The following is a 26462-nucleotide window of genomic DNA, read 5'->3' on the forward strand; positions in this document are numbered from 1 at the left end:
TTAGAGTTGGTGGTATACCTTGGGTTGGACCTAGTTGGGTGGTCCCATCATTGATTAATATATGATAACTTCGTAAAAAGACTATATTTAGGTCTTTTTACTTAAGTTATTGTTGTCCAAAAGGCATTGTCATAACATTCTAGTTGCATATAATTGCATTTAGGACATTTCATTGTATGTGATGGAAAAGTTTTGCCGTAGCAAAGTTTGTTTGACAAAACTGATGATGCTGATGAAAAGGGTTGTGCTATGTCTATGATGATGCAGGTGATAGGAAATGATTGAGGAGGAAATTATTTGACGAGACAAATTTTTATGCGAGGGCCAAAGGAACTGAAGACGACGACCATGAGAAATTTTTCGCCACGGCAAGTTTTATCTTGCAAGGCTGACGCAGTACGAGACAAAATTACTAACGTAGCGTGGCCAATTGTCCATTGTACCTCACATGAACCTTTTCCCCTGCTAAGGATTTGGGACACTAGTAATTGTCATATTATTCACGAAATAGACATGAATTCAAGGGTAGTTGGGGAAATTTTAAGGGCACTAAACCCTAGAAATTCTCCACTATAAATAGCACATTATGTCCACCATTTTAGGGATATCCACTCTCTCCTACCCTAAAAGCTTTGGAAAAGATAGCTGCAACAACTTCTCCACTATTCCCCTCTTGTCCTCCTTGGTGTCCTCCATAGCCGGGCTTCGCCGGAGTAGCGGCTAGGCCCTCGAGAGAGGCTAGCGCACTGGAGCAGTCATGGTGATGATCTGATGTCACGATAACATCTCTGCTTTTTAGGATTTTCCTTCTCCTTGTTCTTCTTTTCTTATATTTTAAGGGCTTGTACTTAATGAATATTTTGGGATGCTTTTAGCCACACTATGAACTGTTTTATTTGGTGTTGAAGTTGTTTGGATAATACTTTATTTTATGTTTAATGGATGATAAGTATATTTATGTTTATTGTTGTTTTGTTCACTGTTTTGATCTTATGTCTAAGCATTGTAAGTGCTTTTGAGAGATTGTCTAGTGCCTTGGCATAATATTCCTAGTCTTTGTAAGACCTGTTGAGAGATAGTCGTTTTTCTAGGAGTTAATACCTAATATCGAGAAAGTTAGGTTAGATTTATGTGAACAAGAGAACTAATCCGGGATTGTGAATTTCTCGTCGTAGAAAATCCAACCCAAGTTCTCCGTTAGAAGTCTGATTGTGTGAGGTTGTTAGTCTATATTCGATACTCGAACATTTTTCGCCTTAGCAACTTTTATTTACTTACTCTTGCAATTAATTTTTGCTTTAGCAATTTTTACTTGTTTACTCTTGCATATTTTTCTTGCCACGACAAAAATTATTTGCTCACTTCACTTCACATTTCTTGCCTCATCAAACTTTTTTCATATGTTCATACCATTTGCCATAACACATTTCTCATTTGTTTATATCTTTAGATTTAGACGCTGAGGATTACTTAGTGACACATATTCCTAGCTGTAGCAATCTTTAAAGAATTTTCCATTCCTGTGGAGACAATACTCACTACTGTATTACTTGCATCGACTGTATATCTTAAACAGATTTACGTGTCATATCACACAAATTTACACGTGATCAAGATATTACGTGGCGTTCATCCAGCAAAAATGAATTGGATCTGACTCATTTATTCTGAAAAAATTAAGGGCAAGGGACCCTTTAATATAAAAGTAAAGGACAACCCACCTTTACTCCACATTCATAAAATACAATTGTGAAAGCAAAGAGAGTTCCTATGAAAACCCCAACGCATGTTTTGGGATCATATGTCCCAAAGATTAGGATTTGGTGGTGCCTCGTAAAAATGAGGTGGTCACATAGGCTTGTGCCAGAATTCCTTCATTAATATCTTTTCAGCTGCAAAAGCGAACTGGTCTGAGCAGCTTCCATGCATTCTTTATCTATTAGGACCGGTTTGACCTGTTTAGGGCAATGGACATAATGGGGGGGGGGGGGAACTAATTTAAGAAGGGTTTTTTTTAAACATGCAGCGAAATAACACATTTATATATATTTAAATAAATAATTCATTTTCTCTTCTTTATCTTTAAATGTACTAAAAGAGTTGTAGAATCGTAAAGACATAATGTCAAAATTAATCTAAAAGGTTTATAGAAGCGATTATTTTGACACTTACTTTTTCGAACATTTTAAAATTTAATATTTTATTTTAAGGCAAAAAGATCATAAACATTTGATTAAATAATCATTTCGACTTTTATTCTTTATTTTCAAGAGCATTTTGGTCCCGACATTTTATTTTGGGTAAAAAGATCACTATTTTAGAATGTTAACCATTTGTTATCTAATGGTTTTCATCTACATAAGGGTCTTTTTGTCTCAAAATAAAATATTGAAAATCAAAATAATATAAGAAAAATAGATGTCAAAATGATTATTTAATCAAATATTTTTTTTGTCTTTTTATTAAACTAATGTGATTACAAAGTAGTATTTGTTTTAAGCACTCTCAACCATTTAACAATAAACAATTAATCACCCTTACTGAAGTGTTGGTGTTCAAACTCAGGATCTCTAAGAATAATAATTATTCTTTTAATCACTTAAGTAATTTAATTTGTGTCTATTTAATTAAATGTTATGCCAAATGCAATTAACCTAAATGTAGAACAAATTGTCTATGGTCATTACTTGGACTTCTTTGGGATATGTTGAATTACCTCCAAACGCGGAAAAGCCTCCGCTTGCTAAATGTAGAAACATCAAGTTGCCTCAATATCTATAGAGTCGTGAGTTATCTCTAAAGGCGTTGAGTTGCAGTTACCACATCTTATAGCTAAGAATCTACCTGAGGGGTCAAGATGCCTTTTTCCTATTTCTACCACAACAAAGATGTCCTATTTCTACCACAACAAAGATGTCCTCCGAATAAATTAACTTTTCATCGTAAGTCTCAGATGTAGCCACTTATGACTTTCCCTCAAGCAAAGGGAAGACCATAAATTATAATTTTAATGAATTTCCTCCGAAAACTGTCAAATATATACCAATAAAAATCTCATAAGATTACACACTCTTAGAATACCCTCTAGAAATTCTCCGAAGATACAACACCACGTCACCATCGTTGGAGTCTAGAATACTTCGTCATGATGGCTCACTAGAGTCCATATTCTTCGACCTTTGATGTGACTTGTGGCATATCCAAATTTGACATATATGCACAATCTGTTAATTGTCGCGACCGTCTTTCGGTTAGCTCTCAGAATTGGGCTTCGACATGAATGAATAGGATTGGAGTCGTCACCGACCACTTTAAAACAAATTTAGGTGTGTCGGACACCATCTTACCTGATCTGCGTTGTACCAGAAATGTGTCGGGTTCGGGAGCCGGTTATGATCAAGGAAGGATTAGCACCCTTAAACCGCCCTTTCGGTACCAATTAATTTTCCGGTTGTCTTTAATTGCAAAAATTGAAATTGAAATTTAAAAACCTGATTCAAATTATTTACCTTCGGTTGAAATTATTACCGAAGCAAAAATAAACAAAATGGTAGATGACAAAATAAAATATTGAATGCTAAACAAAAAAGGAAAAAATGAATAATAAATAATAAAATAAATAAATAATAATAAATAATGTATTATCATTTCTTAATTCATATTTATTATGACAAATGAACATGAGAAACACCAACATGTGAAATAAACACAACAAATATATAATTCATCAATTTCAAAACAGTCAGCGTTAGTATTTTATAAAGCAGAAAAAACAACAATTGTAAAATTCCGCAAACAAACACGTTCCAAAACAACAAAAGCAATTAAAAAAAACCTTTCGAACTGCAAATAGAAATTAAAGTCCGTGTATTCAGCTCAGCTACAAATCCTTAGCGCTTCTTCTTGCTTGCTTTTGCACCACTGGTGTAACCTCGGACTTGGATTTAAATGTCTTGGGATCGTGTGAAGCAGCAGCACACTAGGTACTTTGTGTTTCAGACTCTGGAATGTGGTCCCACGTTTTTCTCTGTGTCCTTTCCTCTTGATGCTTGAGTCTATTTATAGTCTAAAGAAACCTATTTTTAGCTCAGATTTAGAGTCATACTTGGACTCAAATGCTTCGGTTTTAGTGTTTTAATAAGACTCAAATACGTTGATTTATTTTTTGAATCTCACTAAATCAGGGTTGTTGAGTATGGGGCCTATAAAAAAAATAATAAATAAATATAATATAATATAATAAAATAAAATATTTTTGTAGACCTGGACAAAAACGGGTGTCTACAGCTGTCCCTCTTTGCACATTTTTTGTGTTAACAAGAATAGGACAAAGATGAAAAAGACAACCAGTTTTTGTCCGGTTCTCTTTGATTTGAGACTTGATAGTGTTTGTTGTGACACTAAGTCGATCCATTGGGCACGATATCCTTCTTCTTGAAGTTGAAATCCTGGGTGAATCGAAAAGTGACTCTTTGTTGCCAATCTTGGTCGACCTTGGTATTCTTCTCGATTTAAAGACCTGGGTGTAAAAATTTGACCGAAAAGTAGTTCCTTGCTAATGCAACGCGGTTGATACGCCATGTTGTTGAATGGAATCGAACTCGAAGGTCTTTGTTGACAGATAACCCTTCTAGCCTCGAGTTATGCTGTAAATGATGTGCCTTGGAGCTGAGCGTAGTCGAACTCGAAGGTCTTTGTTAGAAGATAACCCTTCTCGACTTGATCTATGTTGCAAATGAACACGATATCCTTCGTCGTGAAGTTGAAATTGTGGATGGACCATTCGTCGTTAAGTTGAGCCTGGAATTGGATATCCTCCGTCGTGATGTTGAAATCTAATCTAAAGGTGAATATTGCTGGTGAGCATGATTCCCTTTATCGTGAAGTTGAAATCATATATGGCCCATTCGTCGTGAAGTTGAACCTTGGAGTTGGATATCATTCGTCGTGAAGTTGAAATCCAATGTAAGTTGTGATGTTTCGAGGCCAATATCCTTCGTTGTGAAGTTGAAATTAACTTTGAAACTGGAAAGTTTATTGACAGATACTCATTCTTTGAGTTGGATATCATTCGTCGTGAAGTTGAAATCCAATCTAGAGATGGATGATGCTTATGTGCACGATTCCCTTCGTCGTGAAGTTGAAACCGCGGGTGGCCCCTTCGTCGTGAAGTTGAGCCTGAAATTGGATATCCTTCGTCGTGAAGTTGAAATCCAAGTAAGTTGTATTGCTCCGAGTCCAATATCCTCCGCCGTGAAGTTGAAATTGGCTCTGGAACTGGGAAATTGTTTGTTGACAATCAGCCGCCCCTTCATCGTGAAGTTGAACTTGTGTTGTCTTGAGTCCAATATCCTTCGTTGTGAAGTTGAAATTGACTCTGAATGAAATTGAAAAGTTGTTTGTTGACAATCAGTCGCCCCTTCGTCGTGAAGTTGAGCTTGTGTTGTCTTGGGTCCAATATCCTTCGATGTGAAGTTGAAATTGGCTCTGAAATTGGGAAGCCCCTTCGTCGTGAAGTTGAGCCCCGAATGGCACGATATCCTCCATCGTGGAGTTGAAATCATGGATGTGTGGGTACAATATCCTCCGTCGTGGAGTTGAAATCGCTGATGCCCCTTCGTCGTGAAGTTGAGCCTTGACTTGAATATCCTTCGCCGTGAAGTTGAAATCCAAGTATTGTATATTGCGGGTTGACACGATTCCCTTCGTCGTGAAGTTGAAACCGTGGATGACCCCTTTATTGTGAAGTTTAGCTTCGAGCTAGATACCCTTCGCCGTGAAGTTGAAATCTACTCTCGAACAAATTGTGTTGTTTCGAGTCCAATTTCTTTCGCTGCGAAGTTGAAATTGACTCTAAAATCTGTAAAAAATTATGTGTGCTAAAAATGATAAATGTGATGCTCCTAAGTATATCTAAGATGCATGCAACATGAATTAGTTATCTTGGATTGGAGTCCCGTGTTTTGTCTGCCAATATGATCCATGGGATCGTGCCCCATTTGCTTCTCGAGCTTTGGCTTTACTAACCTTTCATATTTGAGACTGTCCTGTTTGAAAATGTTTTTCTCCTTTTTCTTGTTTTAGGAGGGAAAAGGATAAAAATTATGTAAAATATTGTTCGCAATTAAATCAAATTGTAAACATGAGTTTAAAGTATATCAAAGGAATCAATAGCTCTTTTTAATGCTTTTAGAGTTATAGCTCTTTGACAAATATTCAAATTGACTTCAAGTTGACTTCCTTTCTAAGGTTTCGGTAACCCAAAATATTATTTTTTGAAATATCGCAACATATTTTTTCTTTGGTTTGACATTTTAATTGGGTGTGGACAAAATGACGCAACTAGCATGATCAATTACTAGACCTTTTATTTCAATCCTCTGAAATCTTCCATTTGTTCAAGTTTTGTAAGTTCTTCTAACAAAGGTAGTGCAGAAATATTGGTCTAAAAACGAAATCCTTGAGTGCTCGTGTGAATTTGACTATAACAGATGTTCCTTAACTCCCTTAGTCCATCATTACCGAAAATTTCTTGTTTAGATAAATTTGATTTAATTTGCCATTATCTGACTAGCTAAATCCATAAAGCTAGGGCGTTTAACCAATTGCTTTAGAGGGAAAGCTTAATATTATAATCACTTTTATCAGGTTAACTGAAGGGTTCATCTCATCACAAAGTCTTCAGCCTGACAATAGCAGTGGAACAAACACCGAGTTGCCAAGTGTCTGAGCAATGTCATGGTTTGAACGCAATCTATTCATAAAGTCAGGGCTTTCGAGTTTCCTCTATAACCAATTGTCTTAGCAGAATAGCTCAGTTTTTACGGATTTAATTTCTTAAGATTACCAAGAAGAACTTGTTATAGCCTAAGTGTTGTTAAAAGTCAATGAATCTCATCTTTAGAGTTCAATTTCCAAGCAACTGGCCTAAACTAGATTTGCTTACTCGACTATTCCATCTGTGAAGATTATTATCATCACTGAACGCCTTAAATAAAAAGTATAGTAATGTCATATATAAAATGATGCCTCATGTTGTCCGCACCTTATGAAAGGAAAATGTCACATTGGTTAATTGCAAGAGCATGATACGGTGTTTGAGTGTATATTCTAGGTAATGTCAAAGTCCTTGTTTTAAATCATGTTACTTTGTCAGGGATTCATAAATTTGAACCATTTACAGAGCTTCTTAATTAAGTTGATATTCAAAGAATTGCAAGTTTGCAAATGTGATTCATTGCTCGTCATCATTAAAGTAACATAAATTTATTCAAATGTTCTTATAAAAACTTGATAAAAAATGAAAAGACAAACTCAAACATAATTCCTCAAATGATGAAATGATCTGCCTCACTTGGATGCCCCCGAGTTGTTGAAGTCGATCCAGTTCTTGTTATGTATTTTCTGTACGATTCTCTTGAATGTGGAGTAGTTCTCGATAGTGCGCCCTAGAACACCACTATGATATTCGCAATGAGCGTTCTCATCATACTACCTAGGGTATGGGGCTTCATGGATTTCTCTGGATATGGTGACACCACATGTGCGTCAACAACTGTTGGTAAAGCTCCTTATATGTCATAGGATCGAAATGTTCTCATTTTTTTATTAGACATGTGAATGTAATAAAAAAGAGAAAAGTAATGTGAAATATGCAGAAATGCATGATGCATGCAATGTTCGAGGCATTGATCCAAAAAATGTGTATGTTATTAGGAATAATCCTTATTGGGGACAAAAATGTTTTATCTTTTAAGAGACAAAAATATCCTGACAGCTTCTGATATATTGACTAGTCTTCTGCCTTTGTCTGTCACCGGTTGAATAACCTGTCGAACCACTCTGGCTTCTCTAGATGAACCATGCAAATGACGAATTGTTTGCCCCAAAAAAAAGTCTCGAATGACTGCACCTCCGGCTTCCACTCTCTGCTGAGTCTGTACCATAACGACAACACCATTAGAGCCCTCAATCGATAGAAACTATCCAAAAGTTTTCTTCTTGAATTCGTCAGCAATGGCATTTAGCTCAGCTAGGGTTTCACCATCTTGTTCTCGTAGTTTTTGAAAGGAGCGTCCGGGTCTGTAACCTTTTCCTCGTTTTACTCTGTAACCTTTACCAGTCAGTTCTTTAAAGATAGACTTTCATTGTGCTTGATGTAGACCCGTTTTATTCTGAGTCCTTTATAATGCAACAGAGTGATATACTCTTCAATTGTGGGCACCACGTCTTCTAGATTGAATGTGACACATAGTCGCCTTGACTGTCCTCTGCATTTTCATCTCTTGTATTACAACCCCTTTGTCCATTAATGCAGATTATTCATGTTTAACAAACACGTTTTTAGTGGATCAATACCTCTTTTAAATGATGCGAATGATGAAAAAAAATGAAAGATAACAAAAAAATAAAAAGAGTTAGTGAGGTAAATAAAAATAATAATAATAAAAAGGAAACATCCTACCCCATATGATATCTACCCCACATGCTTTAATTCCTACCCGGACATGATCTATATTCCGCATGCTAATTTAAAACAAATCATAAACCGCATATTTGTCTAGTTCGCATGTTTTGAACAGAAAGTAAAGCAAAAAATAATTCAGGCATCCAAGAGTTTGGAATTAGGCTTTGGGGTGGGCTTTAATTCCCTGTACTCTCCTGGTTTAGGTTCTAAAAAGGTACTCGAGTTCTCCTTGTCGGTGCCCCCTTGGGCTTGCCAGACCCTTAGTCCTAAGCCCATTACAAGCTTGTGTGGACTAAGTTAAACTCGAGAGGAAACATTCCCTTATGTCCGCACAGTGAATAAATTCACACGAAGACATAAGGTATATGAATCCCGAAGGTTACTTGCTAGGCCCGCACGGTGAATAAATTCACACGAAGGCGTCGCTTTTACCCCACTTAAATAGGGTTTGGAGCTCGGGTATAGAGCCTGAGATGAAACTTTTTATTTAAAAAAAAATCTGAAAACATTGAAAAAAATATCAGTACAACTATTTACTTGAAAAATAATCAAAGGTAAATAATTTGAATCGAATAAATAAATTTAAATTCACGATTTTCGCGTAAAAAGATAATCGAAAATTAACTCTGGCCTGACTCACTTACCTGTCCCCAGCAGAGTCGCCAAACTGTCGCGACCGTCTTTCGGTTGGGCCTCGGAATTGGGCTTCGACGTGAATGAACTTTAAAACAAATTTAGGTGGGTCGGACACCATCTTACCTGATCTGCATTGTACCAGAAACGTGTCGGGTTCGGGAGTCGGTTATGGTCAAGGAAGGATTAACACCCTTGAACCGCCCTTTCGGTACCAATTAATTTTCCGGTTGTCTTTAATTGCAAAAATTGAAATTGAAATTTAAAAACCCGATTCAAATTATTTACCTTCGGTTGAAATTACTAGCGAAGCAAAAATAAACAAAATGGTAGATGACAAAATAAAATATTGAATGCTAAACAAAAAGGAAAAAATGAATAATAAATAATAAAATAAATAAATAATAATAATAAATAATGTATTATCATTTCTTAATTCATATTTATTATGACAAATGAACATAAGAAACACCAACATGTGAAATAAACACAACAAATATAGAACTCGTCCATTTCAAAACAGTCAGTGTTGGTATTTTATAAAGCAAAAAAAACCAACAATTGTAAAATTCCGCAAACAAACACGTTCCAAAACAACAAAAGCAATTAAAAAAAACCTTCCGAACTGCAAATGGAAATTAAAGTCCGTGTATTCAGCTCAACTACAAATCTTTAGCGCTTCTTCTTGTTTGCTTTTGCACCACTGGTGTAACCCCAGACTTGGATTTAAATGTCTTGGGATCGTGTGAAGCAGCAGCACACTAGGTACTTTGTGTTTCAGACTCTGGAATGTGGTCCCACGTTTTTCTCTGTGTCATTTCCTCTTGATGCTTGAGTCTATTTATAGTATAAAGAAACCTATTTTTAGCTCAGAATTAGAGTCCTACTTGGACTCAAATGCTTCGGTTTTAGTGTTTCAATAAGACTCAAATACGTTGATTTATTTTCTGAATTCCACTAAATCAGGATTGTTGAATGTAGGGTCTACAAAAATAATAAAAAATATTAATAATAATAAAAAATAAATATAAAACAAAATAAAATAATAAAATGAAATGTTTTTGTAGATTCAGACAAAAACAGGTGTCTACACCAGCCTAGTAGCAAATATAATGATCTTAGACCTGACACCAATAGTCCTATAATTGGGGTATTTATATCCCAAGAAAAGGCTAAAAGAGGGAGTTGTCTCTCCTACTTCTAATCATCAGTTCATGCATCTACATTATTTGTCTTCGCTCTTACACTACTTATCTTTATCTCATTCTCCAAGAGAATCAACGACTAACAACTGTCTTTACATCAGTTGTGATTCTCCGCTCAAACTAAAAGTGGTAAACCACCAACAATCGACACAACCCTTTTATTCACATCAACAAAGAGCTTACATATAATCATGCTCAATGTAGTAAGGAAGGTTGGACAAAAGGTCTAATCAACATCTTTGTTATCTCTACTCAACTTTAATATCTTAGCGTAAATCTTGACGTCCTTGGAAACCATTTTGAGATCCACTTTATAACCAGAACCCATCATCCAACTTTTTCATTATCGAAAAAAAAGTGACCGAAATAATTTTGACAGTGAACGACAACAAAGTGAATTAAAAGAGAGGTTAAGAGAGTTTAAGGATCAAATTAATATTTCATCTAAAAAATAGGGATCGATTTAAAAATGAATTATTTCTGCTAACATATCATATACAAGAGTTAACGATTTAGTGAAAAATGTAATAAATTGTTAACATAAGTAATCAAAATGTAATTTTCAAAATTGATGACTAAAAAAAATAAAAGTGAAATTAAAGTGATCATTCCTATAGTTTGCCCTTATTACTTTAACCTTGAGCAGGGCGCCGAATTTCACGCGGAATCTGCGGAGTTTTACGTCCATGTAATGAAAATATGGGGGTCATTCTGTGGTTGAGAAGATAATTGGTGACGTGTTGGGTGCAAGATTATATTCCATATTTTGAATAAACTATTAAACATAATTTAACGTATTAAAGAAAGAAAAAAAAAAAAAGAAAATTACATATTCATTTTATTGAACAAAAGAGTGTTAATTTTTTTAACCTCATTTTAAATTTGGAGTGATTAATGAATTGAGCAACTAGTGAGCCGTTAGAACTCAACTCGGTTAAAATTTGGAAAAAGTTCGACTCGGGTTAACTCGAGCTCGACTCGGGATCTTAACGAGCTGAGTCGAGTAAAGTCTAACTCGATTCGATAAATTCGCTAACAACTCGTTAATTTTTTTATAATTTTTTTCTAGTTATCTTAGAAAATGATTAATTTACCAATAGATGTTAATAATTAATCTATTAATTTTCTAAAACAAGCTAAAAAATTAATTAATAATTATTATTTTACTACACTAAAAAATTAAAACCTAATTATTATTTTAATGTATGTATGGGTTTTTATTTTGGAGTTTAGACTTTGAATATGTTTCATACACTCTTTTGATAATTTTTTGTTAAATTTATCCATTTACATTTATATTAAGCTCTATATAGTATTAGTAGATTTTACCTATAGTTAAAAAAATAAAATACATTTTTTTGTAAGAATAATGAGCAACAAGACAAGTAACAAGCTTAACGAGCAAAAAATAAAGCAACAAGTTTTTTTAATGAGCACGAGTCGAACAAAATTTTAACGAGTTTAACGAGCAACGAGTCAAGTTGAGAAACAATTTTTTTTAACGAACACGAGTCGAACAATGCCTAACTCGTGATCGACTCGCTCGATAAGAATCCCTACCGCTAACTAAGTGCTAGTCCAACGAAGTTTTAAAAAAAATGAAGGGCTTAAACGTCAAAAAGATACCCAACGAATTTTTTTTCCCAGTTTTGTTCCTAACATTTTTTTCGTTTCAGTTTGGTGCCTAACGTTTTATTCTGTAACTCAGTTTGGGTCAGGCCGTGATGGGCCGTTAATTTCGGTCGTTAAATGCCACCTGACATAGGTATAATATTAAAAAATGAATTTTCTAATTAAAATAATAACAAATTAATTAATTAAAATTGAAAAAATAAAAAAAATAAAAAAATATAAAAAAATAAAAAAATAAAAAATAGAAACCTTTTTACCTTTAACCTTAACCCTTAACCCTTAACCCTTAACCCTTAACCCTATGTAATTTCCCTCTCTTCTCCCTCACTCTCTTCCCATACCTCCTCTACCCTTTTTCAGGAAATTGAATTCAAGAACCCACACTCATTCAACTTATTCTTTAAGAAGCTAAATTTGAATTTTCATCTTTAGCTAATAAAATAACATAAACAATAGAAAAAATTCAATCTTTACGATTTCTTCACTTCATCATCGATCAAAATCAAAACTAAACACACCCAACTAAAGGACGACCAAGCTCGAGCTCAAACTGCTGAGATTAAACAAATCCAAACTATTATCTAAATAAAGAGTGCAAATCAACAGATGTTCGGATAAAATCCGAAATGAACTTGAGAAAACAAACTTTTATATTACTTCCTTGGTGGCAAATTTGATGGCTAAGGAATCTGGGTTGCAGGCTATTTCCAACGAAAATGAAGAGTTACACATGAAGCTTGAGAAAGCGAATCTAAACTCAAAACTTATTTTAAGGCATTGGAGGAAGTTGTTGTTGACCTTGTTTAGCAATATTGCCATAAGCCTATTTGTAACAAACTATTGTTAATGGTTGTTAACGGCGAGTGACTGATTTATAATAAACGATAATGTTAGTGATTGATTTGTGACTTTTGAAACATCAATGGTGAAAACTAACACTAACCCAAACATTATTGACCATTGGCATAGTTTACCATATTATTAATTATTCTAAATGTCCTTAATCAATTATTATTGTCTTAATCAATTACTATTGTGGGTACAATAATAAAATAAGATTGGTGTGAAACTTGATAAATATTCATGAGATGAATATGTGGATTAGATATAAATCAAATTCATATGTATTTGTTGAGAATAAATATTGGATCGACTTATTTTTAGATTAATACATGAATCAATATCATATGTTAATCTTCAACAATTATGTCATTAAATCCTTAGATTTGAAATTATACTTGAAATTATACAATTCTCAACATGATTCTAATTATTATGTTTTGATAAATGTTGTCTTTAATCGGATAATTAAATAGGTTTTGCTTGAATATGACAATAAATATATAGTGAGATGTGAGTGCTTAAGATAAAATTTATCTCTCACATCAGAAGAGATCTCAGGACTCTCAATGATTGAGACTGAGAAATGTATTGTCGTGTTCAAATAAATTGATGAAGATAAATATAATTTGTTCAGTCAATCCAATTGGACATCGAGAAATTGAAGATAAAACGATATAAGTTTGATGTTTTTCGTGACTCATATTTTATCAAGATATCGTGAGATAATTATGACTATAACATGAGATGCAACAATATTATCTCAGGTAACGAGTTTTTCATTTAATTTGAGTAGTCACAATGTGTTGTTAGAGGTCGTTAATGATTTGTATGATCAAATATGATTTTATCTACTATCAATGTTAACTGAACATACGAGGCCACACACTAACAACAAATAAGAATGGTTGTAGTCAACATTCTCCATAATAATTTAAGATGATGAGATTATTTTAAATTATAAAATAAAAAGTTATTTTTTATTTAGATTCGAACTTAATTTAGAGAAGTTAAATTTAATGTCTAATGGTAGCAAATTATTTATTATTATTTCCTCATTTGATTCATAAATAATATTAAATAAAATTTTAATTATGATTTTGTTGAATTTGAAATTCTTATTAAGTAAAGGATGTGATTTAAATTATTATTTATTTTAAAAAAGTTTTAAATAAATAATAATTAAATTAAAAAAAGATAGACTTGACCTAACCCTAATTAACTTGTATATATAGATGATATACGCATACGGTTTTTTGTGGTACGAGATTATTCAGTCGTCCTTAGAATAAAAGGAGTGTTTCATCCATTTGGAAAACCACTAAACCTTTTTAAGAAAAATAACTTGGAAGTAGTATTCTATGAACTGTTCCTCCTGTGTTTGTGTGTAGATATTTGTAAAGAGTGGTCGTCTTTCACAAATACAATAGAGACAACATAAAAGGATTGACAAATCAACCTAATTAAAATAATTCTTTGATCGTCTTCCTCTTGATTTATATGAAAGGCATGAGACCCCAGGAGATTTTGAAGAATAATTAAAATATTCTGTTGCGCATTGTTCTGATTAGATCAGATCATGTCCTTGAAATCCAACAGACATGGGAGGCAAATGGATAAGGAGACGGCTTCAATATATAACACGAGAACAAGATGCTTCAGTCGAACATATCGTGTCGGGTATGTTCGTGAGTGGTACTTAAAAATCAGATAGAAGTGATTGACGAATAGAAAGATGACGTCAAGAAGCCTAGCGACAGATCACGACGGGGTGTGTGTGACGTAAGTGGAGAGACAGCTTGAGTTTTAACAAAGGTGAAAAGCTTATCAAGAAAAGGTAAATTAATTTTTTTTCTTCTATAAACTACTTTGGGTGTATAAAAAGGCGTTTTCTCGAAAAATCACCGGTGATCGGTATATTTATCGATTTAACATCGGTCATATTATATTTCTCGATCTAACACCTATAGCAGTAAAGCGCGCCCTTTGTCCTGCGTTATATATTGATTTGGCGTCACATGGGGTATAGCGCTCTCCCTGCACCGCGCTATACGCTAACATGAGTTACACGTGGGTATAGCGCAGCCCCTGATCCGCGCTATACCTGGTTATCTGACACGTGGGGTATAGCGCGGTACAGGGGGCGCGCTATACCTTTAATTACCCACCCCCAATCCTCCCTATAAATACCCCCATCATCAATCACTTTTATCACACCAAATTCTCTCAAATACTCTCTATGTTTAAGGTATATTTTATAATATTTTTAATATTATGTATTTAATTTATTTAAGTATTTTACTTTATTTAATATTTTACTAATATAATTCTTTTGCAGATATATAATTGAAGGCAGTCTATTTCGATTGGATAGAAATCAAATATCTCGACACTTTGCTGATACGGTAACATTTTAACGTTTTAATTTAATTTAAATTATTAGTAATAATTAGTTGATTTATTTAATGCATGATTATTAGATTAAGAATTAATTTTTGTAATTATTTATTTTTAGGAGAAGGACCGTGTATTAGATCATTTTATTATGAATCTTAAGTTAGTGATACCTAGCCGTGTCTTGCCGTATTTAGTAGAGGCTGGATTTGGTTACATAGGTAGATATCAAGGTCACTGTAAGATAGAACCAGACCTTATTTCTGCCTTAGTAGAGCGGTGGAGTCCAGAGACCCACACATTCCATCTTCCGTGCGGAGAGTGCACGATCACGCTTGAGGATGTTTCTATGCACCTGGGGCTTCCGATGGATGGAGATGTGATATCAGGGATAGCTTACGGTTCTTGGACTACTTTGTGTCAGGATAATCTAGGACGTGTCCCGGAAAGTTTTATTGGAGGTAGGATACCGTTAAATTGGTTAGATGCCAATTTTCGGGAGTTGAGCGCAGATGCCTATGAGGATGTGATTAAGATGTATGCACGGGTATGTATATTGCAGTTGATAGGAGGGTTGCTGATGCCGGACAAATCGCGCAACCTAGTTCACTGCATGTGGTTGCGACATCTTAGCGACTTTCGTCTCGCTGGATCATTCAGTTGGGGCTCGGTAGTTTTGGCTTTGTTGTACATGGAGATGTGTGGAGCCACTGACTACAGACGTAATGCTATCGGCGGATGTCCAAATTTATATTTTATTTAAAGTATATCAGTTATAATAAAAATTAGGGTAAACTACTCATTTAATATTTAACAATCAATTTTGGTCCGTTTTAGAACCTAAACTTTAATTTTTTTTAAAAAAAATCATACATAACGTTTAAATTTTTTTCATTTTAGTACCCCACCGTTAAAAACTTGACGGACAGACTGATGTGGCATAGCTCCGATGGACAAACGACCAATCCAAACAATGGATCACGAGAGAATGTTGAGTCAACCAACATAGTCATACTTCAGGCCCATAGAACAGTGAACCATGGAGATCGAAGGATAAATAATTCAAATATTCAACCGTCAATTTGGGGAGATTAAGGATTTTTCCGATTAAACAACGTTCGAAATTGCATTCAGGAGGTAAAAAAGAAGCAGACAACTTTATCGAGCGACGTATACAACGACCGACAACTATATACATAACTGTCGAAGAACTCATCCGTTAAGTTTTTAACGGTGGGGGTACTAAAATGAAATAAAAACTAAATACAAGATATGTTTAAAAAAAATAAAAGTTTAGGTACTTAATGTGTAGTTTACAAATTAAACATTTTTACTAGCGTGTCACATCATCAAATTAACAACACTCAACATTCTAATGACCAATACTTAATAAAATGATAACTAAATAACCAAAACTTAACTTTCTATAAGTTTTTTGAATTTGATGAGTAAAAGTATACAAATAATTTGATGAGCAAAAGTATACAAATATAAAAGGTAAGTGACAATTCGAATTAGTTTATCCTTTTTTAAAAGGCATAATGTAATAAAATAACACTAACGTTTGACAATAGTGTCAAATATACTCGTATCATTTTTTTTGACACATTCATCCACTCAACGTTTAATTTTGGGTCAAAAATACCCTCGGTGGATAGAAACCGTCAATCAACTGACGGTCAACGCCTAATGCTGACCAAACATGTACACATGGACGTGAATACCGACGTGGTAGGTCCATGTCAGAGCTCATGATACGTGGCATTGCCACGTCAGAATTTTTTAAAATAAAATAAATAATTATTATGATTAATAATATATATATACATAATTATTTATGACGTGTCACTCTTTGATTGGTGTTTGTTTAAAGGAAACCTTAAAAGGAGAATGGCTTGGAAGGGAAATTGAACTTGGGTAAATGCTATGCAATGACACAAATTTTGCCACCAAACCACTCTTATTACTTGATTAAATAATGTACTAAATACTATTTAATAGATACTTAATTTGAATTTAATGAAAAAAATAAAACACGTGTTTATAATCTCACTTATTTCTTATTATTCCCAAAACTCCTTGCATCGATAACTTTGTGATTGTGAAAAACCGACAGCTATGTGTCTATTACAATCTGAAACAAAACCGCCAAACAATCCAAGTGGTTCCAGCATGAAATCCAGCAACCAACCAGATATCAACAGTCTCTATTATATAAAAAGGCTAAATACAACAAAAATATCTAAAATGAATTACAAAATCTATTCTAAAACAGCCAAAAAAATAATCTCAAATCACCCTCTAAATACATAGGAATCCTGGAAAAATGTTTAAGATACTCTGTCAAACACAAATACATATCCTACACGCGAGCCAAGATCAGTTCTAGATAACTTCAGTCCATTTCTACATTAAAATCAAGCTCAATATCTTCAAAAAAGAAAAACATAAGGCAAAAGATTTACCACGATGACCATCAAAATCGGCCACATCATTATAGAACCTATTTGTGGAGTACCTTAATTGCACCCATCATTCAAAGCTCTCCCTTCCTCCTTGGGCACGCATCCTCTCACCGTTTCTGCCGCCTTCTGCAGGCACTGCCGACACTCTGCCGGCGTAAGGCTCTCCCAACACTGCGCCAACGCATACACCCAATCCATCCCGACCGCCCCGAATCTATTTCTTCTCAAAGCAATACTCGTTACATTCCCGACTTCAAGGTCAACGTTTCTCAAATCATCCTGTTGTTATCTTCTCAAAGCGCATTGAGTTTCACTTATCATTTTATCTAAAACTTCTCTCAATCTTCACATTCCCGATTATTTCCAAAATAGATTGGGGTTTAGGGTTGCGTTACCAGTCCTCAATTTTTTTTTTCAAAATCCTTGTAGCAATAACTTCCAATCGACTAATATGATGCAACACACAGTAATTCTGACGAAAAAAAATAAAACACGTTTGATGCAATACATAGTAATATTTTTTTTATAAGAATAAGAATTGTCTATAAAGGGTTCTTCGAAATGTTCAGAGGTATTTTTCGAAATTTTTATACTTCCAGTGGTGATTTTATTATCAAAATAAGGAGCTAGGTTTGGGGATTTACCTCTAGTTTTTTAATCCCACGATGGGGTTCCCTTGGTATATTTCCATATAAGTGAAGGCTTTGGGTATTGAGATCCCGTTTCTGTTTGTTTAGAAGAAGAGATAAGGGTTACATTGTTTGAGGTTTGTTTAGTACAGGCAGTCCGTTACACATTGAGGAACTCATAATGACAAAAATCATATACAAATATCACAGATATTATCTTCAATCATCGTCAAAATCAAACAAACTTATTAAGATGTTGTAGGCGTAGCCATTGACATCTACCACTTCAAGGCCAGGAGTATCACTAGAAACTTGCCAGATGAAATGAAATATCATGTCAATATCACATTTTTTTTTACCATAATCGATGCATGATAGAGCACCATAGTCACAACCATAAGTTATGTGCATGAGCTACCATCAATGGTTTGGAAGTATTGTCTGCTGGGCTACGGGGATTTTCTTCGAGTTAAGTGGCAGATTGTGTTGATGCTTTAGAGCTTGGCTCAACACCTGTATGTATTGTGGGATACAAAAAACCTGAAATCTGGATGATTCACTTGCAAAAGCCGAAGCCAATTATCAGCAGCTCGTAATAGGGAATTAGCTTTTTGAGATTCATTAACTTCGTCAGGATTCCAAAATGAAACTTTGAACTTATAGAAAGAAAGTCCAAATGTAGGTAACGGTATCTTTAAGGACATGTTAGCACCATGAAACTCCCTGACATTAAAGCCCCGGAAGGTAAACCCATCCATGATGATGCCGGTACCTGCTCCAAAATATATCAATAGAACATTGTACAAAGTGTCTGCTGGAAACAATAGAAATAAGCAACCATACATAAGATGACTACCTGGTGGGGGTGTAGACAGAGAGTGATAGGTTAAAAAGCAGGCATCCAGATTTTGCAGAGTTGGTCCCATTGGTATCCTATATATAGGATACCTTCATTTAAGACAAAAAATGTCAGATATAATCGGGTTTAAAATCACAATAGCAATAAGCAAGATCTGAAAAACTTTTCCCATAAAGAAAACAATACATACCATGCCACAGAAATCCAACTTGAAGGTGAAAGATCACAGCTCCTGTATGTCTTTAGTGACGGAAATTGAGATGCCAGAACTGCAATCTGCAGGAAGCATGGTAATTAGAGAGAGCAAAATAAGTGACAAATGATAATGTAACAAATGACAATGGAATTAACCTTGTCAGCCAATGGCTCACGACTAAATGGTTGATCATGTTCTAAATATTCAAATATCAGCTGCTGACCAGGAGGGTTACAACTATCATTTTCATCACTTGATGAATCCCCAAAGGATCTATTCCTAAGTGACAGTCTTGTCAATTTCTCGATATTCGAATCTGCAACCTTCAGCTGACTCCGAGCCACCTGGACAACATTGTTAGCTCTTCTTCCCATTCCACAATCACTGTTGCTACCGTCACTGCTTGTCTCCCTCGATGACTCGGTATCACTCTCCTCACTGGGCCTCCTGAAATCAAGTAACACAACAAGAATGCAATAAATCTAGCACTTCAAGCATGAATTAAAATTAATGATTTACAGCTCAAGAGAGCTCATCACTTTGCTCTTCAACCTCTATTCATCTCAAGAAGATTACGGACCATACAGCAGAGAGTTTAAAGCAAATCAGCAAAACAATGAAATAATACAACACAACCCAAGATTATATTGACTGTCAAGCAAATTCGAGAATGGCTTCACAAACCAATAAACCTTACTCTAAAAATCCAATTGCAGATCCTTACTTAACCACAAAAGGATCCAAAAACTGTTGAGGGCCGTACAAAATTTCTAAGTCAAGAAATGCACTAAAATGATTACATAAATTATAGTTAAAGAATGAATGACTTTACCTCAGCCTCGTGGAGGGTCTCAATGGGTCTATATACAGCTGAATCCCAGACAAGTAAGGAACATAGTATTGCATTACAGAGTCACTTCTATTCAACAAAAGAGGAACCCCAGCTCCATATGCACTCCATTCCTTAAAAGACTCCCACAAATCCTCAAGCACAAAATATGGTGAAGACTGCAGTCTGAGCTCTTGCCCTTTCCCTCTCCATCCTCTAATGCTGCTTGTCTATAGAATCATCAAAATAAAATTTCATCAATACAAGATTAATCAATAACTTCATATTTAACTAACCATTTGGGGAAAAACAATTCACTATTTTGCATTTATTAATGATCAACAGTTGTTAGTTGCCCGGGTTTCTGTTGATACAAGAAAAATATTCAACTTTACAACGTTTTCTACCTCACATAATAATACAAATTTCTTCAATTTTCTGTTGGGTTTTGCTTGATAAGAAATTAAGGTTAAGTAATTGCACTACTACAGCTAATTAGTAATTTAGTATAAGCCTTAAAAAGGGGAAAATATCAACATAAAAAGGGAGTGGGCTGTTGTTTTAATCAATCAAAGGAACCCAGAAATTAAATATTGAACCAAAAGCAGAAAATAAAAGAAACAAACGGTGATTGATAAAAGTAGGGTTGTCTTCGTTACCTTGGGAAAATATTGAACCGGAACCACAGGAGTCGTAAACTCCAAGAACCGATCCAAATTCGAGGAATTGTCATCATTCCTTTTATTATCCTTATCATTACTGTTACTATTATTCAACGGCGATGAAGATGCATATGACAGAGCGCATTCCTCGCGATCCGTTCTCTTCTCCGTCGAACTCTTGGAAATCGACGGCTTTTCTTCATGCTGCTGCATCTTCATCGCCATCTGTTGCTGTTGTTGTTTCCTCATCGGCGGCGGATTGTAAAATCGATTCTCACCGCGTCTGCTTCTCGCGATCGAAGCACCACCAGAAACCGACATTGTACAGAACGGAAAAGGGGGGAAAGGAGTAAGGAAATGAGCTTCAAAACAAAAAAGGAAATGAGCTTCAAAACAAAAACAACACCGTTGAACCAAAAAAGGAAAAAGCGCTTCAGATTTTTTTTCTCTCCGTCGTGGGGTAGGAGAGGTGAGTGGTATCAGTACGTCTAGGGTTTCATAGTGAATTACTGAATTAGGAGATGAAGTAAATTAAAATCATTAAAGAAAAGCAAGGATTTTTAGTTGTTTGAGTTTGAGATGAATAATTAATTTTCTTTTTACTTCATAAAATATTTAAAATAGTTTTTCTATTTTTTAAATTTGGGTAAACTAAATCACTTACCTTTTATATTTATACATTTTCGGTCAATAAATTTAAAAATGTTAAGTTTTGATCACTTAAATTATCATTTTATTAAATTTTGGTCATTGAGACATTGAATATTGTTAGTTTAATAATATGACACATAAGAAAAAAGATTTAATTTTTATTTTAATCCTTGAACTTTAGATAAAATACCAATTGAGAGCCTTTTTATAAATTCAAAACAGTTTAGAGATAAAATTTTAATTTACCCTTTTTAAAATATATTTTCCTTAACTTGACGGAAAACGTGATGACACACTTACGTATGCACAACTGTGGTTGGCGGTCGATTTATTGCACCACCAAATTTGACGTCTTCTGTTTTTCAACTCCAATCAACCTTATCGATCGACTCTATCCGGTACTTCGATAGTTTGATGGGCTACGAGGTTCCATGGTTCAAGCTCAAATTCCTTCAATAGAGTAATAATATACAATTAAGTTGTTTGAAACAGTCCACCACACCATTGTCGATCACCATGCCACCCTTTGCTTTGGTTGCACAACTTATCTGCCCACTGCTTACTGACCTACTGCATCAGTGTCATCGACGATAGATGTTGTGTTGTTTCTAGTGGTGTTGATGAGGACAAGCCAAAAGTTTTTTTCTTTCTCATTAGTTGGGTGACGATGATATTATGTTGATCCACGTCTTTTCCAACAACAATGAATAAACATGCTTCATGCCTCATCAGACAATATGAATTGTTTCTCTTGTTTTGCGAACCATAACATGTAATTAGATGAAACTGTTATATCAAGGGTTGAAAAAGGACGCCGATCAAGATTACCGTCTTACCAATTTTCTCACATCGTTATTCACTCGACGTGCTTCCTCCCCTCAATTAATATCAATCTTGCCTCATCTATCAACCTTATGTAAAATGTGAGGTTCATGACTGATCCCAAAATAAACTGTATGAAACCAAACTGGCAAAGCGCACGGTCACTTGGATGACACTCATCAATAACGAAATAGATAGGAGGCACAATTGCATGTCATACTTCCAATGAAGCACTAAGCTAGGGTGGGATGCAAGACTTCAATTCTATATTAACATAGGACATCCATTGTAATTACAAAAAATATTTTTATTATCAATATATAAATTTATAAATAAAATTCTAATTACAACAATAATAAAATTAAAAATTTAATAATTAAAAACATACATTTGAAATTGATTTTTGCTCAATCAATAACCTAATATCTCGAAACTCATTAGAGATTTCACGATGATTTTTAACTGATAATCATCTATTTAATATAAAAATATTTTAGTTAACTATAATAAAATTAAACTTAATTATAAGTAAATTAAGAATTCAAATTACCTTAGTAGAAAAAAGAAGACAAAAAATTAGTTGATATGTGGATATAAAAAAGACATGTTATACCACATCTAAGACTATATAAGAAAGAGGTATCCACCGATAACATTTTTCTTTGGGCCGGTCACTTTACAAATTTCTATGAAGAGAAATGCTAAAAGTATCAATTCTCATTTGAACATGCTGGCTTCATGGAATCTATGAGGTGACACAATCTCATAATATGCACTTGGTTGCGATATTTATTAGATATCAAAATCCCTGATATGATCTATAAAATAAAAGCACGTGTGAATGTGTGCCTCTTTTTTCTAAAATAATATTTGTCAAAATCTTTAAATTATGTTGTAGCCACGTTAATGAGATTCATCCATTATTAAACTCATTTGGGACCTTTTTCAAGATAATTGTAGCACAAAGCAGCCCAATTATCAAAGCTCATATTAGTGATAATGCTTTCATCAATTGAGAGTCCTAATTAGAGTTAAACATCCTTTGAAGTGATGGTAAACTCCACACAGAAAATAGAATGTGTGTCCTTAGTCTTCATCTCTCAATTAGTGTAGAAATGAGTATAGGTTGATGTCTACAACATCCGATTACTTTCCTAAATTTAAATCATAATAATAGACCTATTAAATTAATGAATTTAAAACTAAAGGGCTTAATTCTTAAATATTTAAAGAGTCGCGCGACATGAGAAAACTATACAATAACGTAAATCACGTATCCAATCATATCCGAAGGTCCAAAGCAAAAAGATCATCATAATAATAAATAAACGTTATCTTGATCAGTTGTTACGATGTAGAATCCAACCCCGATAAGGATAAATGAAAAAAAAGTCAAACGACCGAAAACGTATCAAATGACAGAAGAAAACATAGACATAATCTTGTCACAGGGTGAGTATTCCGTATACTACCGATATAGTTATGGACTAATTGTTTTCATCCACTTGGGTCTTGTACATATTTCTGCTAATATAGTATGAATATGTTATGGACTGGGTCTCTCGCCACTTTAGGTTCATGTCTTGGAAACAAAAGGGATCTGGAGTGAAACAGTCCTAGTTTAATGCAAAAGATTTCGTGAAGACAATGTTGTTTTTTTCCCCAATATATATCTCAGCATTGTAGGCAGGTAGAACCCAATTCTTTTTGCAATTTTATGTGTTTATTTTATTTGATAAAAGACGATACAACTCGAACTGCTTGACTATAATGGAAATAAGGATGATGAAATCCCGGTGACCATACCGTGTCACTCTTATTGGAATAAGCAAAGCCAGTATTGGTTTTAAGATGGATCTTAGTTGCAGACACCGGGGTTAGCCACGAGGTAAGCTTCAACAGCCTTGTAAACTCCATCCATTCTTTGAATTTGTTCCTTAATTTCATCCTCACTGAAAGTGGAATCACCGATGGTAAAAAACTTCATTGAGCTCTTCACAAGGGTCCCTTCACCTGCAGCTGCCACCAACTTGTTGTCGAAAGAGATTTTCTCAAGCTTGGCTCCCAAAGGCCCACCTTCGATCACACTGTAACTGTAGGACAAATTGGCTTCATCAACTGCATCAACATGGTGCTTCACGTACTGATATGGAAGGCCTATATATGCAGGTAAAGTTTAGTTTATTCACCTCCAACAAATAATTCCAAAAATGAAAGTAGAAAGAAAGTGAGAATGAAACAAGTAACCTTCAGCAAAGTTGATCTTGACGAGGGTGCCAGCGCCACCGTTACCCTGGAGTTCAACGCTCTTGACTACATGAGGGGCAGCCTTGGGGAAAAGCTTGTCGGCTTCAACAGTGACGGCTTTGAAAAGCCTGGCCGGGGAGATTGGAGAGGTAGTCTCAAACTCGTAATTCACAACACCCATTCTTCTAAATTAATTGGGAGTTTCGAGGGTACTTTTTTCGAGCTAATAAGAAGAGACAAGATGGACGATTGAGCTGTGGGAAGATATCACAACTTAAGATGCTCTTTATAGGCTCATCTTCAAGCTTGGGAACTTTATCTATTTCAATTTTTAATTGGATTTATGTGCAATACTGTTTCTATTATTTTTCATTGAATATCTCTTGGTCAAAAATGGCATCCCAGTATTATTTCTTAGTAAATGGGCCCGTTCATGACTTCATTTATTTTTAATTGGATTTATATCCAATATTGCAATCAGTTTTCTTCGAATATTTATATAATTGATTATAGTTATTTTATCAAATTAGACATTTTTTATTTTCCGTTTTATCGAGAAAATAAATGCTTTATAAGAATTTAAGATGATTAAATTCTTTTTCTTCTAATGTATCTCTTGAGAATTTAAATATTTGATCTGCTATTAAATATTAAGTAATTCACCAACTAGTCAAAGAACTCAACTGAAAAGGCTAAACTTGAATCACCAACTAGTTACCCATTTTAGATATTAAATAATCTAGTTCATGAACCTCCATTTATGACTTGATATTACGTCATGTCTAATGTTTGAAAAGTGTTGTTAAACTATGTAAAGTGATATATAAAATTTGATGATTATTTGTTCAAAATTTTTTTATTACTAAATAATGTGTACACACCTACAAATGTTGTTTGAACACATGACATTTACAGAAAACAATACTCTTTAATCATATAAATTATTTGAGAGGTTCTACTAACATACATCTATTTTGGACTAAATCTAGATTTATTCTGTTTATATATATTTTTAATTAACTTTAATTATAGACATATTTGGTTTACAAAGTAGTAGTCATAACTCATAAGTGGGAAAAGAAAAATAAAAAACATAATAGTATAAATACAGAAAAATTCTTTGGGAAGGATTGGACTATATCTAGAAAGCAAGTAGGCTGCTGCAAACGTAATTTGAATAGATAATGTTTAATATCTAGAAAGTCAAATTCGTATGAACTTTATTTGACTTTAAATATTTTGTTTCATAAGAGGATTAGAATTTCATTCTCGAAGACGATATAGCACGAGATTGACAAGCTAATACATATCATCAAGTGTTTTATTTTTATATCCAAACAAAAAATTCTGATTTTATGGATCCAATTTCGTAATATTATCATCAAATTCAAAACATATCGTCTGTCCCATAAATAAAATTAAGATTTAATCAGTATTGTGGTAACGTTTTTTTAAAAGAACCGGGTTTCCTTTTTTTTTTTTTAAAGAAAACTCTAATTATTTATTTTTACGATTGGGATTTTATTTTGAAAATAATTTTGGAGTCGCCGTCGACCTTTTAATTAAGTAGGTCGAATACCTAAAAAATATATTTTTAAAATAATTAAAAAATCATTTAAAAGATGAAAATCGGTCTGCATTTTACCAGAAATTAATTTTTAAGGGTTCGAGAGTTGATTACGTGTGAGAAATGATAAGCACTCCTACGGCGTCCAAAATAGATACATCTCGATTGTACGTTGTTTAAGTAGTGCAACTTTATATATTCAAATCCAAAATTTAAATTACAATCCTTTAATTTATATGAATGAATTTTGAAAAGAGTGAGTTTCTTTGTAAAATGTTTAACTCAAACGAATTTGATTCTCCCAATTTTACTTGAAAGGATGTCCTTTTACTTCAAGAATTAACGAAATCGTAATCTAGTCATG

General features: G+C 34.1%; 2 protein-coding genes and 1 long non-coding RNA gene across 3 annotated transcripts; 1 reads left to right on the plus strand and 2 right to left on the minus strand.

The window, feature by feature from the left end:
* Positions 1-5534: 5534 nt before the first annotated feature.
* LOC120201843 lies at positions 5535-24501 on the plus strand. Its single transcript, XR_005523682.1, has 3 exons — positions 5535-5548; positions 6466-6470; positions 24304-24501. It is a non-coding gene; the product is annotated as an uncharacterized LOC120201843 (long non-coding RNA).
* On the minus strand, positions 18459-21188 carry LOC120201840. Its single transcript, XM_039202375.1, has 6 exons — positions 20809-21188; positions 20153-20379; positions 19476-19767; positions 19315-19400; positions 19122-19213; positions 18459-19037 (listed from the first exon to the last, which is right to left on the minus strand). Exons 1-6 carry the CDS (start codon positions 21130-21132, stop codon positions 18772-18774), a joined length of 1287 nt encoding a protein of 428 aa, XP_039058306.1. The 5' UTR covers positions 21133-21188; the 3' UTR covers positions 18459-18771.
* LOC120201841 (major pollen allergen Bet v 1-A-like) lies at positions 23991-24813 on the minus strand. Its single transcript, XM_039202376.1, has 2 exons — positions 24532-24813; positions 23991-24441 (listed from the first exon to the last, which is right to left on the minus strand). The coding sequence occupies exons 1-2, from the start codon at positions 24710-24712 to the stop codon at positions 24143-24145; spliced, it is 480 nt and encodes a 159-aa protein (XP_039058307.1). The 5' UTR covers positions 24713-24813; the 3' UTR covers positions 23991-24142.
* Between the last annotated feature and the right edge of the window lie 1649 nt (positions 24814-26462).

Source organism: Hibiscus syriacus, unplaced genomic scaffold (genome assembly GCF_006381635.1).
Source record: "Hibiscus syriacus cultivar Baekdansim isolate YM2019G1 unplaced genomic scaffold, ASM638163v2 tig00008013_pilon, whole genome shotgun sequence".
Lineage (NCBI taxonomy): Eukaryota > Viridiplantae > Streptophyta > Magnoliopsida > Malvales > Malvaceae > Hibiscus > Hibiscus syriacus.

Bases quoted from the DNA above. Each gene is read 5' to 3' on its own strand.
- LOC120201840 (XM_039202375.1), bottom strand. From the start codon at position 21,132: ATGTCGGTTTCTGGTGGTGCTTCGATCGCGAGAAGCAGACGCGGTGAG. The intron at 20,380-20,808 runs GTAACGAAGACA...ATGATTCTATAG, and splicing joins CGGTTCAATATTTTCCCAAG to ACAAGCAGCATTAGAGGATG. The intron at 19,038-19,121 runs GTAGTCATCTTA...ATTTTGGAGCAG, and splicing joins TCTGTCTACACCCCCACCAG to GTACCGGCATCATCATGGAT.
- LOC120201841 (XM_039202376.1), bottom strand. From the start codon at position 24,712: ATGGGTGTTGTGAATTACGAGTTTGAGACTACCTCTCCAATCTCCCCG. The intron at 24,442-24,531 runs GTTACTTGTTTC...CTGCATATATAG, and splicing joins CAAGATCAACTTTGCTGAAG to GCCTTCCATATCAGTACGTG.